We start from the raw sequence: 18,060 nt of genomic DNA, 5'->3' as shown, positions 1-18,060 counted from the left end.
AGTGTACTCACCTGTAAATAGCATACATTTTGTGTGGTAGAGTGAGTGAAGGTTTTATATCACATAAACGCCATATAAATAAATGAATTGCTGGATTGTATGATTTTTGTTTTGTTTATTTTTAAATCCAGGTATATTGTACTACAACATAGTGAATGAGTGAAGATTTTGTCATATACAGGGCAGTTTTGGGTTATTGATTATTGAATTGTGTGGTATGGCCTTATTAATTGATGTATGTTTTACATTTTATATTGTACTGAAATGTTGTGGAAGAGATCAACTGAGGACTTGAGTTGAAAATTAGTAATGAACTATGTATGCATGACATCAGCTGTAAGCTTGTAACTACTGTATGTTTGACTGCATTGTCCTGGTCAAAAAAAGAAGTAAAAAAATAAAATAAAATCACAGCAACAGTAAATATGTATTTATGTATGTATGTACCAGTATGTGTGCATGTATGTATTACTAATAGTAAATGCGATTCTTTTCTTTTTTTTTAACTGAGTACCATGCAGTTAAATGAACATTTGAATCACACAAGTACAACTGTTAAAACTTACTTTCACATAATTAACTTCATGCAAAGTTAACTCGTATTGAGGTTTTTGGCTAGGAATACCAGTCTATCTACCATTGCAGGTTTTAAAGTGGAACACTGACAACTGACACTGTTGCCACTTGTATTGAAAAGTCTCTCTGAGGGGGAGCTTGTTGCAGGAATGCAGAGATACTTGCGGGAAAGCTTGGCAAGATGTGGAAAGTTCACTTGATGTATTTTCCACCAAGTAAGTGGATCTTGCTCTGTGTCTATTGAAGGTGTTAGCAGGTAGTTGTTAAACTCTGCTTCCATAGCATCCTGGAGAGGTAGAGAGGAGTCACACTCTTCTGCAGCTCCGCTCACTTTTTCTTTAAAGAAACGTCCCAAGGACCTCCTAGCTTTCTTTTCCTGGGGCGTGGCAGTCGCTTTGGGTTCAACCTCCACCATCTCTGAGGTCACTCTGGCTGTAACTTGGGACTTGTTGTCTGCACTGACAAAATCCATCTTGAATCTGGGGTCCAAACACGATGCTATATCAAGTAGTTCCTGAATAGCTTTATGCTCATATTTCTTGTTGATGTAGTGCAAAATCTCACCCTTCACCTTCTTTGTTAGGTCTGTGTCTTTCTCCTGCACAACCAGGACTGAGTTGTTCAAGAGGTGTAGAACAGGCTTCACGTAGGAAACACTCACATAGTCTTCTCCTGAGAGTGCATCAGTTAAATCCAGCAGTGGGCCCAATGACCTGCTGACAGATTCCAGCACATCTAGATCTTGCCAAGTGGGGATTAAATGGTGCATCCTTGTTTCCACAGACAGGACCTGAGCTATGGCCTTCTGCTGCTCCAGTATCCTACAAATCATCATCTGTCTGGAGCCCCATTTATTCTGGCATTCTGATAGGAGGGAATGAGTTGGTAGATTGAGGTCCTTCTGGGCTTTTTCAAGAGCACTTCTGGCCTTCCAGCTATGAGAGAAGTGACCAACCAACCGCTTGCAGACGCCTATAGCATGCTCAATCCGCCCATCATGTTTGACTGCATTTTCTATGATGAAATAAAGGCAGAAATCATTTCACACGTCAAGTATTTTTACAGTATTTTCAAAACCAAGTTCATGTTTTATAACTGGTAAAACCACGGTATTTAAACATGAATTGTCTTGCTCTTGCATGCCGTGTTCTTTGCAGGATTTAAATATGACACTGATTCTCAAATTATAAATTGAATCTCCAAAGTTTGCCATTTCACACTCACACACATCCAAATTAATACAAGCAATGTGTGATCTAACTTGATGTCACTAGACTAGATTGATGTTAACAAGTCACTGTTTTTAAAGCTAGAATGCAATTGCCTCATTTAACTTCAGAAAACTGATCATTTCAGAAAATACTGGGCAAAGCAGTCAAGTTGTCAGAACATAAAAATAGTTATCTTACCAACTGCAAGATTAAGTATATGGCCAAAACACTGCAGTCTGGTCCACTCATTGTGTGCACCAGCTTTCACCATGTTTGCAGCGTTTATGTTGTTGTCTGTTGTTATGCAGACAAGATGTGTGTCATCCAGGCCCCAAGCAGCCACCGCTTCTTTCATCCTCACTGCAATCTTCTCGCTTGTGTGATCCTCCGGGAAATTTACTGTTTGTAAACAGCGACTTCTAATTGTGAACTCCTGATTAATGAAATGGACAGTCAGGATGATGTAGGACTCCCCTGTCCGACTGCACAAGTCCGTTGTCGCTGCACAATACTCCACATCGGACAGCTCCGTTTGAACTTCCGCTTTGCATCTCTCGTACAGCTCCGGGATGGCAACTTGAGAAAAAAAGTTACGTGACGGTATAACATACCGTTTGTCAAGCGAGCTGATCATTTTTTTAAAGCCATCTTTGGAAACAGCATGAATGGGTACCATGTCTTTAGCCAGGTAAAAGGTGATAGCATCCGTTATTTCTTTCTGCCGTTTGGAACCTTTCTCATGTGAAGCAACACTTGCAAAGGCTTTCGAAATGTTTTTCTGTTTCAGACCACATTCAGATTTGGCTTTGCATTGGACGTACTGAGCTGCGTGGTGCCGGCGCAGATGGTAAAACAAATTAGTTGTGTTACCTCTCGTTGCGGCCACAGGGGCACGGCAGTGTCCGCACAGAACACGTGTTTGGTTAACATCACTCTTCTTGAAGCCGAAATGATTCCAGACAACCGAGGTTGCATTTCTTTTTGGTACCAAGTCATCGTTTTCTGTGATTTCCTCATATCCGTTGTTCATTTTTCAATGTTGTTACCGGTGTGGAGTGGGTCGAATCGGCGATCTGCTTTGGCAAATTGAGCAAGAACGGTTGTGATTGGTGGAGTGATGCGCGCAGTGTATGTTGGGTATCTTGGTTTTTTTTTTTTTTTAGGGTTCTATCTTGAGTTTATTTGCAGGAAATGCGACGTGACCTGCTTGAATTTAATACTTTAGTCCAAGTACGAAAACCATTTTACCCGAGTGACACCTTTATTGGTGCTTTACAATTGTTCATTGTAAATTGAAATTGTCACGCGACTGGGTCTACAGCACGCGGAGAAAAAAAAGAACATTTTACAGTAAAAGTGCGGTTTATTTATTTTAGTACACACAAAAAGATTATCTCAGACAAATACATCTCATTAGAAATATACATTGATCTGACAGGCAGACGGACAAAAAAGAAAAAACACAAACTAACCTGTTCAACGTAAAGGCTTACACTACGTCGACTCACACCCTGGTGGAGTCACACTTTATTGCACCAACATTCTCACTCTTGGGTCATAGTGTCGTTAGAAGGCACACAACACTATACAGTAATGTAAAAGAATAAAAGGTCATTTTGTGGAATTGTCCGTATTGTTTTTCTGGAACATATTTGTGATAAGATATTATTAGGAACTACGGTACATTTTTTTTAACTCAATCAATGTTTCACGTGTCCATTTCATCATCACATACATGCAACAAAGTTCAGTTCCTGAAATGTTTACATTTGTTGACATAAGAGAAAGAATTGCCCCAAGGTGCATGCTCTCGAGTAAAGTTCTAACATTCATGTTTTTTTTTTTTAGAATCGCAATCTGTAAAATGCAATGTATATTTAAACACTGAGCATTAAAAAACGACAGTATATGCAACCTAATGAGACACATGGTCATACATTTGTGGGACTGCAAACAACTTTCAACCAGTTCCCACGTTAAAAAGTTATAAATTACACTTTGTGATACAAGGTAGAAAAAAGTGCATCGCCCTGAATATTTGATCAGTACACATTAGCCTGTACATACCCCCCCCCACACCCGCCCAATATTGACTTAGCACTGCTTTTGTACAGTGTTATATTTGTTTACAGAATCACTAACTAAAATTAAATCTGTGTTTAAATAATAAAGCAAACGAATACATTTTCCAAAATGTTCCACTATAATTTATGTTCTCGTAAACAGAAAAAAAATACCATTACATTTTACAACCCAGATCAGTAAGGTATATTTTACACTATTTTGGAATCGCATGTGTAAAAAAGGTCCATCATACTTAAAAAAAGAAACAGTCATAAAGTCAAGGTTTAGAAAATAAACTGGCCAATGACTGATTATGCTGCAAAACCATTCAGCAATTTCCCACCCACATAAAATTCTTTCTTACCTAATATAGGAGACTAAATAAAGATACTAACAGTCATGTTGGTTATTCTATATAAATGAGTGCTCTGTCTACATATAATCTTTATACAGTGTACTGTATATACTGTATAATGGAACACAGTAAATGTGCATGGCTATTTTCTAACCATGACATACTGTAGCTGCAAAAAACATTTTGTCAAAGAATATACAGTGCATTACAGTGGATGTTAACATTCACATACGTTCACCATGTGATAATCTGTAACTGAGCCAGCAGATGGTACTGTGGTCAAAACAGTCTTGATACATTCTTTCCAATTCAGGAATGGTGATTTAATTGCAAAATGTATGTGTGTGAATAAGTCTGTCTCATAGACCGTAAAATATTTTTGGGTAATTTTCATGGTGGGTGTCTGGCTGTCTTCTTGCAGGGGCAACCGCAACCGCAAGTTGCCAAGGAAACAGCATTGGCGTGTGACTGGATGATGGCCATTTCTTATATTGAGTTTGAGGGGTGGGGGGTGTAAATGCTTGTGCCCTGCACATTCTGCCTAGCAACAGATGACAGCTCTAAAGTGCGACCAAGAAAAACAATCCTGTGTTGCTGTGCCTCCTAGATAGGCATTTCTGAAAATTCCGCCTAGCAACAAATGACCACAGTAATGTGGGATGTGACCTTGACCTTTGAGTTAGCAAATTTTGTGTGTCCCATGGATTCTGCCTAGAATCAAGCAACCAATATAAATGTGTAACATGGCTTATTTTTGTCTATGTTGATGGGCCTGATAGCTATCATTGCTCCACAAACTCTGCCTTTGCATCGAGCGACCAATACGAATGTGTGACATAGCAAAAACAATCTGAGCAATCAAGATAGTGTGCCCCGCGCTCTTCCTAGCAACAAGTGACCATTAGGAATTTTATATGTTGCTGGGCTTGATATCTAGCTAATTGTGCCCCACTAATTCTGCCTTGCATTGACCACCAATAAAAATGGGTGACATGGCCATTTATTGTCTACGTTGCTGGGCCTGCTAGCTAATGTTTCCCTATGAACTCTGTGTAACATGTACTGTGGCTAGAGCTGCACATATTTAGGAGGAAATGCACAGTATATTATCTGCACATGTTCATTCTGGGAAAAGCTGTGGATTTTAGCACAAACAGACTGATTTGGATTCAGTGTATGTATCCTCTCTTGTCTGTCAAAGCTCACACAAAAAAACCTCCTCTGAGCGTCAGTTGGACAAAGCAGGCACTGAAAGCGCAGCATACTCTGTCTCACATGATACACAATTAACAGGATGTTATTAAAAAAAAACACACATAAAAGGTGCTGCCATGGTTACAACCAGCACATGGTTCTCTCTCCTCTTCTTCCACCCAATCATCCCCTTGCCCCAATGCTGATAATATGCTAATGTTGCACAGTAACATGCACTCATGTCATCAGACAGACAGCCTTTCCTAATACGTTATCAATGCAAAAAATGCATGTCTCAGTCCACTGTGCTGAGTCCATACAGTACTGTACACTCTAAAAAAAGTTGGGTTAAAAATAACACAATTTTGGGTCAAAAATGGACCGATCCACAACTTGGGTCAATGTGACCCAACTTTCTTGGTTGTTTTTGCAGAAAAGAACCCCCAAAAATGGGTAGTTTTGAACAAAACAAACCCCCAAAATGGGCTGTTTGTACAAAACAATGCAAGAAAGTGGGTAAAATTGACCCAATTTGCATATTGCTCAATTTATGACCTAAAATTGTGTTATTTTTAACCCAACTGTTTTTAGAGTGTATAATGCATGTATATGCTCTAACTGCAGTTGTGGATACACTGCAGAGCCAGCTAAGAGGAGGAGCCTGATTGTCCAATTACCAATTTGTAATCATATTCAGAATTGTTTTATTGTTATTATTTTAGGGTTCATTTATTGATTATTTAACCAAACTAATATTTAGTTGTTGTTTTATTTAGTTGTTGTTTTTTATGTATTTATTTTCCGTATTTAGAAAATAAAAATATTTGTAGTTTGTATTATGTGTTGAGTTTGCAACTGTTTTCTTAAGTTGTATTGTACATTTTTCACCAGTCAATCAGAAGGATATGCTGAAACTAATGGGACTGATTTCACAAAATCTGCAAAGAGGGTGTGTCATGGGAAAAAAAAAATTATATAATCTGAGGCTTTATCGTTCACACTTTTCAAGAGCTATCTAGCTGAGGTCAGCAGCAATTTACTTTTGCGTGAGAATATCAATGCAGGACACTGACCATTAGAGGCAGCATGAACTGACCACTACAGGCAGCATGGGTGAGGCTGCAAAAAAAGCCTTTCTGGTGGAATGGACAAACACTACTGGTCACTACATTAACTAAAAAAAGGGACAAAACATACCAGATAGACCCTTTGAAGCATTGGGTGTAATAAAGAACATGTAAAGATAGTTATTAACAAAGGCTAAAATGGCGCTAGAGCCCAGAAATTAATCTCATTCTTTTCTGTTTTGCAGTAATATATCCACTTACAACACATATGGAATCGCGATGTGTAGCTCTGTATTAGTCATAAATATGATGTATATCAAGTGGATTCTCAGGACTAAAGAAGCAAATACTTTTCAACCATCAAACTAATTCATATTGTTATCCTATTGTGGAGTTGAGTATGTCCTCTATGTTACAGCCTGTATTTATTTAGTCATGACAGCTTGAGTCAAACTATATTGGCATGCGAACCACCTAACTGTATTGTCCACAGTAACAGGTCAAACTGGCCTGCTCGAGGAGCATAAAAAACAATTACTCGGATGGCACTTCAGTTAAGACCTAATTTGGATAGACATGCATATGCCTAAATTATACCATCACTATTCATGCACAAATCATTGAGAAATTAAGAAATAGGTACAAATGCCCTGCCTATCAATTAAAAAAAACGGATTCCACTTAAAGTTGTATAAACTAATTAGTACTAGGAAATGTGAAAATGATTTGTAACTTCTATGAAGGATCGTGTGTCATTTGTAAAACATTCATTTGGGGAAGGCTGAGTTGTACAACTGGCATTGTATGCGCAAACACAGAATTGCCATTATTGTGCTACAAACCTGAGCATACTGCAACTTCATCTTGTACATCCATTTTCCAAGTATGTTTTGAGCTGACTGCTTGTAAAACCACAGAGCTGTGTACTGTACAATGCATTTTCAAGAAGGTGTTTTTTCCTTGGAGCTTTGACTGGCCTCTCTACATGTTCCGTAAATCTACGAGCCTTGTGATGATGGCAATGTGGTGTTGGGGAGGCGCTCTGTGATCCAGCCGGTCACCTCCTTCAGCACGGACTCTGAAACCTCTGGCAGGTCATGGTGAAGGGCGTGGTAGCCACCCTCGTACACCTGCCCAGAAACAATGTACGTGTCACAAGGGTCATGGTTTGCCTGTTGAAAACTGCTGCATCACTCGATGTACTGTAACGAAGAGCCTCAGTGTACAGTGACCGGACACTTCATTCGAAATCCTTCACTTTCCTTTCAGAATCGACACCACCCACAATCCGCCATCACTGTTCATTCACCAGCAAGTCCCGAATCAACTCGAAAGGCGTAGCAACTAATAAGAACGCAGCAGATTCGTTTAAAATAGCTTATTTTAACCTCCAGGATCCTTTGCCATACACTGGCCAACGGCAGAACCCAGGCTGTTCTTTTGTATCAATTTTAAATCCATCCGCTTGCATCGTACCCGTTGCTAGTCAGCGCTAAGCCTACCTGGGCATTGCAGTTTGCAAACTCTCTTGCTAGGACGGCATGAGAGGCCAACAGCAAGTAAACAAAGGTGTTGATACACAGCTTAGCTGGGCTTTATTGACTGACTGCTTAACAATTGAATGTATTACTCATTTGAACACAATGTGCTTTCAAATACACGACGTGCACTCCAGCACATACAGACTTGCAGCGGCCTTCACAAGTTTCCTATGGCCTTGGGCGTGAAGATAACAACAGATGTTGGAGGGCGGGGGAGCAGGAAATTAGAAATGACACTGCGTTGTTGTTTTGGCATGCACCTGTAATGTCGTTATAGACCTATCTTAGAGGGGCACTCACATTCTGACATTCTGCTGTTAGAACAGCGCTAACTAATTGTTGCTAACAGCAGTAATGAAGACTTACTTGCTTGAAAAACATCCATGCGTCGCACGCTTTTCCTCTCGTCATGCTTTTATTCGACCTGTTTTCTAATAAGGCAATGGATATGAAATATGAAAACATTTCCGGCAAATTGCATCATATACTGTTAGGCTTGTATTACTTGAAACTTTATTTAGGAAATTAATTATTATAAAGTGGAGCGAGCCAAGAGAATTAGCCAGTGACAGAAATTTTCAAGACTACCACTTTAATATTACTTTTGTTATTGACTTAAAACATCATTGAGTAATGTTTTTCTTCAACCATTTAGGCACATGTAAATAATGTAATCCCTGCAACTTCAAAATGTATTTTGGAGCAAACAGTTATTGTGCTGGGAGGCTAAATCATGTGATCAGCCTCTGTGGACAGAGTCACAACAGAGTAATCAACACGGCAGTCTTTGATGCTTCCACCTATCGAGTGGCTGGCGATTGCAGCTGTTAATTTGATTTTGATGACATTATGAAGTCCTAGAAGGTATAGTTTTTATATGTCATTTTTTTGTTACCTGAATATGATGAGCTTGGCTTACTTTGTGACAACAGAGTGACCCTTTTTCCAAACAGGTTTGCATCCACTATAACAATGTGTACATATTTTCCTTTTTTGTAATTGATGCTACAAACACATTTCCAGAGCTGGGCATTCCGCCTATGTGATGGACCAGTCCGTCTATCCGCCTATGATGGACGCCCATTTTGTAGGTGATAAACGATAAGACGGAAAACTTAAATAGCATAGTGGGAAGCTCATTTTTTTCCGTCTGTGTAATCGTTTCTTGTCTATTTTCGCGGTGGGGCTTCAATGGCGGCGGTGGGCCTTCCGTTTCCTGTCTCCTTTTAAGACCCTTTGGGACCTTTGAGGTCCTCGGTCGTGGCCAACAGGAAACGGAAGCCTCACCCCGAGGTCCTCAAAGGTCCATAAAGGTCCAAAAAGGTCCTAAAAGGAGACGCATTTAGTCCAGCCGCGGTGAGGCTTTCATGCCACGGTGAGACTTTCGTTTCAAATATCGTCCAGCAGGAGTGGGGGGGGGGGGCGGTTAGAGGTAGTTTGTCGAAGTTAGTAGTCAGAAACACTAACGGAAGCCTTTTTAAAATGACAGATGGGCCGGCCTAAAGGCAATTACTATTTGGTCCGGCCGGACAAAAGGGCGGATAAACGGATGGCGGAAGGGTACCCCGACTGTAGGCGGAAGGTATATTTTTAGTAAGATGCCCAGCTCTGCATATTTCCTGTGTTTTTGTACTGTATGAAAAACTGACTGAAATAACACTAAAAATGTAATCTGTTGACTTGACTTTTATACAGTATAGTCAGTCTTTGTTAGCTGTTGTGAAATGTTGTGCTTACACACTGGATTGGTTCACATCCTGTACATCTCTTGGGGGCCAAATCCCCTCTTGTTCCTAAACCGTAGTGACGCCCCTGGCGCGATCTGTTCTGACTCGAATCTGATAAATTGGATTTGACTATCGTTTTTAACAGGCAGTTTGCTTCTGTATTTGAGTTACCATCGATTCCTGCACAGCCCTAAGTGCTACCTTAACTTAGGAGTTATTTTTTTCTGTGACGGAGCTCATAGCTCAATTTACTGGCATCTGAAATTTTGGGATTCTGCTCGTATGTTGTGGCTTTTGCTGATGCTACATATGAAGTTTGGTCGTACCTTAAATTTTGGCGCAAGTAAAAAGCAAAATATCGACTGAGCAATTGCTCGGAACTCAGAAAACTCAAACCAGTACACTTATAAACAATGATGTCTGTAATGCATTACACCAAGATGGACACATCTAATCTACTAAACTAATCTTACTTTCCTCAGTGAAGTAATCAGACTACAGTTACTCTTCAAATATCACAAACCATTAACAAGTAAAATGTATTTACTTCTACTTGAAGGTGACATAAATATTTCAAAGAGCAGCACCTTGCACCACCAAAAGCAGTTGCAGTTAATCACCTCCAGGTTACAGCACAGAGATAGAATAGAAAAGACTTAAATAAACAGCACATTCTTCTCTGCCACGGTGCCTCCCTGACACCACATCACAACACAACACAGTATGCATTCAAGCTTAAAGGGAAAGTTCCACCAGATTGTGGTGCCTGCAGGAGGTCCCCAAATTAAATCGTTATATTTATAAACAATGACATAAAAATGTTGAGTTTTCCCATTATAACATTGATAGTGAAATATGTCAAGTCAAAGAGACTTCCTTTATTTTGACCTTTAAAAAAAAAAATTATGTTAAGTGAAATCTAGAAAGATTGTCTTTTAAAAAATAATCAATTAAAAACAAGTATCCCATTTGTTAAATAAAAATAATTACGGTAAGTCAAAAAGGTTGTCTTTCTTTTTGATCAAAATTTTATTTCTTAAATGTCACAGTTAAAAATGTTGCAGTGTCAATTGGGATTAGTTGGGATTACACAAAAACTACTAACCGACTGGTGCAGGTTTTGCAGAAATCGGTTAGTTGTTTTGGTGTACTCCCAAATGACTACCAAGCAAATTTCCAATAGACATAACCTCATTGCCTAAGTTACTAACGTTCAGTTTGATTGACACTACCGGAGCACCTTTAATAAAACAACGTGTTTTGATGTGGTTGAAGTGTAAATTGCACTTCATCCTTTCTAGAGGTGTTCAAAATATTTTGCACCAGGCCTTCTCTGATGCTAAAATCTGATGGTTCAAAACACAATTCATGAGTTCTTTTTCTTCCCATTAAGCTATGCACTACTGCATTTTAGATTCTGAAGTGAAGAGGCAGAACGTTACCAAAGACCAATTTTATCCAAAAGAAAATACCCATATACTCTTCCCACCTTCAGTTTCTTGTCTGAGCTGGGAGCTTTGTCAAACATCATTTGAGAGCCTCGAATGTCGCAGAGCTTGTCAGCGTCCCCGTGCAGGAGCAAGAAGGGCCAGCTGATGGATGGGATCTCTCTCTCAATGCGAGCTGCCGCCCCCATTAGCTGTATGCCAAATGACACACGCATCCCTCCGTGGAAGTTCAGCTCATCAGCATCATAAGCCTCCACCTGGAAAGAAATATGCATAGTATTAGCACTTACTTTCCTTGCTGCTCTTTCGTCGGACACAGAAAGGATCTAGAACAGAGATCGGCAACCTAAATACAGAAAAAAGCTTTTTGGGCTCTCCCACCAAAAAAGAAAGCAAAAACACAAGGAACCACAAAACCCTTTTACATACATCCTTTTTTTCTTTTCTTTTTTGGCCTGCATGTATAGGAAACAGTGTTGGATTTGTGAAATTAATGAACTGCTATAGGAAACATGCCCTTTTATTTCTGCATGAACAAAAAAATGTGAACTCTGAAAAACACTTGGCTGAAGCTTACTTTCACATAAAATAGTCAGTGTCTATTTGAGTCCTCCCCATAGTCATGACAATAAACCTAAATGTTCATTGTCCACCCGTAGCGACCCAAAAATGCCATCTGCTTCTGTGTTTCATCAACATTTTATTGTCGAGTGTGCAGTCAGCTCTCAAATTGAATTAAAAGTGACTTTTTTCACTTAACAATGTAAAATACATATTTGTATAATAATTAGAATATCTATTTCATGTGGTTAATGTGATTTTTGCTCACTCCCGACCCTCAGCTTACAGCGTTGGCACGACAAGACTGTAGGCTTCATCTTCATTTTCACACATGATTGTAAGCTGTCAAACGTGCATGAGGCATGAGTGATGTAGAATTAAGTAGACTTAACCATTTTGCCTCCTTCAGAAACTTTTTTCTTGGATTAATCCTTGGTGTGTGAAATAGCTCAATAAATCTTGGCGCCTGGTGTCGCACATCAGCGGACGTACTAAACATTGTTCTAAGACAGGGCTATTCAACTAAATTATTCAGGGAGTCACATTATCAAAAACCCAAGGGGCCGGGGATCGGAGGCATATTTGTCAGTCCACTCGGTATTAAAGTGGCGATTTTCTAAATCAATCTTCCTTTTTTTCAGGTTCGATAGCACCAAGTTTCCAGACAGCAGCGACGGCATTGTTTTAATTTGGACTGTTCCAATTCTGGTTCTTCTATTCGATTCCTTTAACTTTTGGACAAATATAATTAATTCTCTGTTCTTTAATTTCCTCAACTTTTTACTGTTTGTGAACTTTACTTTGAGTTACTCAAAGGGCTGTTTTTAACCATACATTGTCCAAACTGCTTATCCTCACAAGAGTCGCGGGCATGCTCGAGCCTATCCCAGTAGGCGGGGTACACCCTGAACTGGTTGCCAGCCAATCGCAGGGCAACCAGAGACAAACAAACATTTAGACTCACAATCACACCTAGAATCAACCTACCATGCACGTTTTTGGAATGTGGGAGGAAACCGGAGTACCCGGAGAAAACCCACGCAGGCACATGCAGACTCCACGCAGGAAGGCTGGGGCCGGATTCGAACCCACAACCTCTGCACTGTGAGGCGGATGTGCTAACCAGTCGACCACCGTGCCACCGTGTTTTTAACCCATCATATTTATTTTTTATATTTTCTATATTATATTTAACAAGAACTTAATTTTGAGAAACCCAAGACAATACAATAATGCAGCTGTTACCGAAAGCATTGTATTGAACACGAATTGATGGGCTAACCTTTCTTTTGAAAGAAAAAAAAAAAGAAATACCTTTCTTTCTTTAGAAAGGAAAACATATATACACTGTATTTTCCAGACTGTAAGCCGCTACTTTTATCCTAGGTTTTGAACCATGTGACTTATAGACCGGTGCTGTCTATCAGATTCTGTGGATATTTCTTCCACCGCTAGGGGCGCTCTAAACGGAATTACAATACAATACAATTGCCATTAACAGGATGTGGCTGCAGGTGGAGGAGTTCAACAGGCGAGGGCGCTGTGCACTAGGTTATGAATGAAGTGGTATGCGGAAGTAGAGCTGACAAACTGGAGTGGCAGCTCTTGGAAGGGGGATCCCCCCATCTGTGGTCCATTGTCAAGGTTTCTCATTTTCCCCCAGACTGTTTTTTGGGAGTTTTTCCTTACCCTCCTGGGGGATAAGATCATGGGACGTCGTTTGTCAGCTATAGGCATGTGAAGCCCTTTGAGACTTTGCTGTGATTAAGGGCTATATAAATAAATTTGACTCTTGGTTCTGTTCCGTTTTAATCAGCAAAGTTGCTGTCGTGTTAAAAGGCACTGTTAGGAAAGAATCTGTTCAGGTATAAACATGTAAATTTACAGTTCAAAATCATTCTGTAAATGCAGTAAATATCCAATTTTTCAATATAGATAAGTACAGCTTATAGAAAGGTGCAACTTATATACGATTTTTTTCATTATTTTTTTAAAATAGAGAGGATGCGGTTATAGTACGGAAAATACGGTGTGTATGACAAACACAAAATGTTGCATTTTAAGGGCAAGCAAGGAAAATGTATAGAATCTAAGCAGTCTATGGAACCATATGTGGTATGTTTATATTTATCAGAGCTGCCCACTTGACCCTTTTTTGCCAGTCCGTCCTCCGTCTCTGACCTGGGTACAACTTCCGGCCTCGTCCCTCCGTCCTTATTCATAAAAATTATCGCCCACACGACGCCGTCCGTCCTCGTCTTTTTAAAGTGTTGCGTCGGTAAACAAACCCGAAAAACAAACGAAAGAAAAAAATCTCTGCACGTTACCTGGCTAATTTCCTGTGCACATCCACTTAGTATTGGGAGTGGTTTGATTTGTTTACAACTGTTTAACTCAATAGCTTTGACCTGCCAGCAACCACCGTTGTGATGTGATGAAGATGATGATGATGGAGCAAGCCAGGGCACATCAGGAGAATATTTACGATTGAATAATAAGACAATGTTATTGCGTTTTATTGCAAAACTTTTGCGTTTTAACTTGAGACGTTTTCATTTTTTAAAATAAAATAATTATTGCAAAATAACGCAAGTTTATTTTAAGAGGAAACAAAGACTTCCAATTCCGGGTCGTTTAAACGCATACGATGGTAGAGATTTTCACGGTCTAAAGATGTCCCACACAAAGACATACTTCGCAAGCAAAGGGATAAGGTACTAAATGTGAACAGTTAGTTAAAACTATCCAGGATTACAAACACAAGACAGGCTGGTCGTGTTTCAGTCAGTGAGGTGAAATGGCTGACTCTTGTGGCATTTATGCATGGTATCCATGATAACACGTGTTGAACCACTAGAGGGCAGAATATGCATGTGAAATGTTACTACAGTACTGGGAAGAACATGAAAAGCATTGTGCAGGCAATTAAAGGGATGGTGGGCCCGGATGGCCATGTTTTCACTAACAAGTTTATTTTATATATTTTTTGATCTGGAAAATGAAAAGAGTTGCTATTTTCTATTTTATCCATTCATTTTGGAGAGATTAGGAAATAAGTAACTCCATGAGTAACGCCTCTCGTTAATTAGGCCAATGGCCGCGCCCCCCTACCATTCTATCCTTGTTCGGCCGGAGTCACGGGAGGAACTGATTCCAAACCCTCCATTGGAAATCATTGTACTTTCATTCTTATAACGTCGAAAAACGGCGATCTATTGGCACCAAAATGTATGTGAACATCCTTACTAATGCCCACTTCAACATATCAAAAGGATTAACCTCTCCGTGTCTGATTTATATGGCAATGAGGAAATTTGGAAGTGAGCAGAGCTACATAGCTTTATGTTGGGATGAGCACACACTGCTTCTTTGCTTAAAAAAAAATAAATAAATAAAAAACACTGCTTCTTTGCTGATCACAGTTTGGACAGACGAGGCATTTGACACCAGTCAGGATATTTACATTGACTGAAGTGGGAATGAGTAGACGTGCATATTTATATGGATGAGGAATGGCTCCAGTTGTTCAACCTACAACGTAACAGCCGAAATGGCACATTCCAATGGGGCCACACTCGGCTGTGCAGTCAGCCGCACTGGAACTTTTTGTTCGCTGAACTTTGGCGCTTGTTCGATGAGGGCTTACTTCACTCTGACGCTGCTTCACTCAGGCAGAAGGTGGCGACTGCAAGCAGTGTCGGACACCGCACGCGACTGCTTGGGAGGCAAACCCGTGACATGAAGACGCAGGCTCATGTTCACCTCCACAGTAAGGAGCTAATTGTTTTGCTATCGCATGGCCAAAGTCGCGTGGCGGCGACCCACGCTTGCCGACATGAACTGAGCAGAGGGGCTGACTGAGTGGAGCAGATTGTGCGGACGAACGGCCGTCCACTCGCATCGCAGCTTTGGCGGCGGGAGAGGCTGTGCGCCGTGTGCACACATTTTTTATCCGTCCTAATTGGTTTGTGCTTCTTCCGCGCGGCTAACTAGGAATCGAAATTTAGCACCGGTATTCTAAAATCCGAACGATTCCGCGATAACCGCAATGATGGTCCCGGTCCCACTCGATTCCTGGTTATCGATGCCCAACCCAGAGCGCCGGAGCGAGGCACCACCGTGGCTCACTCAGGCTTCTTCCTTTTCTCCTCCTGCTTTAGCGGGAAACATCCGGCATGAAAACGCTCGGACTCTCCCGCTCTACAATCCCTCAATTTCATGTGCAGGAAGAAGAGCTCTAAAGCTGCTTTGTATTCTTTTTCTACTGTCGGTGGAGAGGCATAGCCCTGCACAACGCCACAGCGCCTCCGACCTTCCCAGGTGATGTGTAATATAAGGAGGTGTACATCTGGCGAACGTCTGTGTTTTTTGTTTTTGGCAATCATCCGTGGGCCGGACCAACATGCTTGGCGGGCCTGATCTGGCACCCGGGCCGCCAGTTGAATCGCCCTGTTCTAAGCCTCTTGGCAGCCTCCCTTCTTTGAAACACCATCATGCATGATGTACTGTACATATTAGGCAAAACCTCCGTTCAGCAAGAAACAAAGAATCAACTGTAGGCTTGTGTTTTTTTTAGAGGCTTGTAATTACACTTGAAGAGTAGCATTTTTTTATGTTCGTGAGCTACTGTGTGAGCAGGGAGGAGCCCTTTTAAGTAAAGGCAACAAAGAATGAGTCACTAGGACAAAAATTTGTGACATGGGAAAATGAAAGGTAAAATACATTTCAATCCTTTAAAATTGTGCTTAAACAGCAGAGGACACACACACATTGGTTCCACACAACACCGATTGTCAAACATCCGTCCATATCACATATACAATATGTACTCAGCTGCACAGAAGCTCCTGTGAGGCCACATGTTCCGCTACTGTGAAAGATGCATGAGTGTGCAGTGAAAAGTTCACCAGCTTAGTGAAGACCTCCGGAAATATTTGTCCGATTGACTAATTTTAGACTCCCTTATGGAATCTAAATGAAGTCATAATTTAAATCAAACACCGGGTTTAGAATAAATCACATGAAAAGGTGCAAATGTGTGAAAAACAAATGAACATAACCCAAAAAGACACTTAATTCCTTGAATTCCATGCTGTTGGCATGGAATGGACTCTGCACTGTGCACTGTGAAAATATTTCAGTATGTCTGTGATACAGGTACAAAGAAAACAACAATAAATTATCACAAATAAAATGAAATCTAATATGCATTTCACTCACGCATGCGCACACAAACACACCCTACTATAGACAGGCATACTTGCACGCAATGATTGCCCATGAGACCTTTTAAATTCTATTGTTCACCTGCTTCTTGTCCCGTGAGACCCATTTGGACTCAATGGAGCCCAGAGTAAAGTTTGGCAGCATGTGGTTCAAGACCTTGGCCAGGAAAACCTGCAGACGGTGAATAAACAGACACAACAATCGCATCAATGCATTTTCAATATGACTCGAACAGGTCCATGTTCAATGAGGAAAGCATACAGGCCGGAAGAACATGTTTTGCAACCTGACTTGACATGCTTATGCCTATTTATTCACATCTGCCCAAATAGCAGTTGGCCAAAAATAGCTTCATGTTAGCACTTGTAACACCAGATAAGTCTAACATTTAAAAAACAAAAAGCACACGGTTAACAACATGGTAGTTACAAAAATGAAAGCAAAGAAGAGAATTCTTTGTATTTTGCAAGTGGTACATGTATACATACTGTAAATTAGTGGTGTAGCGGTACGCTAAATCACATTTTGGTTCGGTTTCTTGGAAACTTCAAACAAAAAAAAAAATGTTTTTTAAATGTTTATTTTTAAAAGATGACAATAAACTGTATATTTTTGAGAAAAAATAAATAAAAGTGAACTATTCGGGCGATATTCTAAGAAATTACACCAGAATAAAAAATACACTAACAATAAGGATCTCTTATTCTCGTAAATTATTAAGACGCTGAAATCTTTAAACACTCAGCAGCAACAGCCTATGACTATGACACATCTAAGTTTTCAAATTGAAGACAAGTTGCCATTACAGTACGTACATTTATACACTTTTTGTGATGAAAAAAATACATACAATAACAGTTACAATTATTGCTGACTATATTATATTATATTATATTATATTATATTATATTATATTATATTATATTATATTATATTATATTATATTATATTATATTATATTATATAAGTATTTTCATAATGAAATGTAGTAAATTTAAACTCTTTATGAAATTATTTAAACTTTTTAGGTATTAAAATCTTTGAATGTTCAACAGCATATTGCAAAGAATTGGGTTATCTGTTTTGTGGC

General features: G+C 39.8%; 2 protein-coding genes across 4 annotated transcripts in view; both read right to left on the bottom strand.

The window, feature by feature from the left end:
- Nucleotides 1-2,898, bottom strand: part of LOC147152647 (E3 SUMO-protein ligase ZBED1-like) — a 3,985-nt gene extending 1,087 nt beyond the window's left edge. Inside the window, exons 1-3 of one of the 2 annotated variants that reach the window (XM_086052429.1) lie at nt 2,658-2,898; nt 1,986-2,363; nt 1-1,590 (exon numbers count right to left, since the gene is read on the bottom strand). The exon at nt 1-1,590 is cut by the window's left edge and continues 1,087 nt beyond it. In XM_086052429.1, coding sequence (XP_085908555.1) covers nt 593-1,590; nt 1,986-2,363; nt 2,658-2,817 — 1,536 coding nt within the window. In that variant the 5' untranslated portion in view covers nt 2,818-2,898 and the 3' untranslated portion in view covers nt 1-592. Of the gene's footprint in view, nt 1,591-1,985 lie in introns of both variants that reach the window. The other variant, XM_086052419.1, reaches the window with a different exon arrangement.
- Nucleotides 2,899-3,130: 232 nt separating this feature from the next.
- The window catches only part of mgll (monoglyceride lipase), a 47,760-nt gene continuing 32,830 nt past the window's right edge, over nt 3,131-18,060 (bottom strand). For both annotated transcript variants that reach the window (XM_086050022.1, XM_086050013.1), the window contains 3 exons: nt 17,052-17,141; nt 11,225-11,440; nt 3,131-7,597 (listed from right to left, as the gene is read on the bottom strand). In XM_086050022.1, coding sequence (XP_085906148.1) covers nt 7,466-7,597; nt 11,225-11,440; nt 17,052-17,141 — 438 coding nt within the window. In that variant the 3' untranslated portion in view covers nt 3,131-7,465. The remainder of the gene's footprint in view (nt 7,598-11,224; nt 11,441-17,051; nt 17,142-18,060) is intronic.

This window comes from Filicampus tigris, chromosome 1 (genome assembly GCF_054856515.1).
Source record: "Filicampus tigris isolate MCC_2025a chromosome 1, RoL_Ftig_1.0, whole genome shotgun sequence".
Lineage (NCBI taxonomy): Eukaryota > Metazoa > Chordata > Actinopteri > Syngnathiformes > Syngnathidae > Filicampus > Filicampus tigris.
The sequence above is the reverse complement of the archived record's forward strand: the minus strand, read 5'-3'. Positions and strand labels throughout refer to the sequence as shown.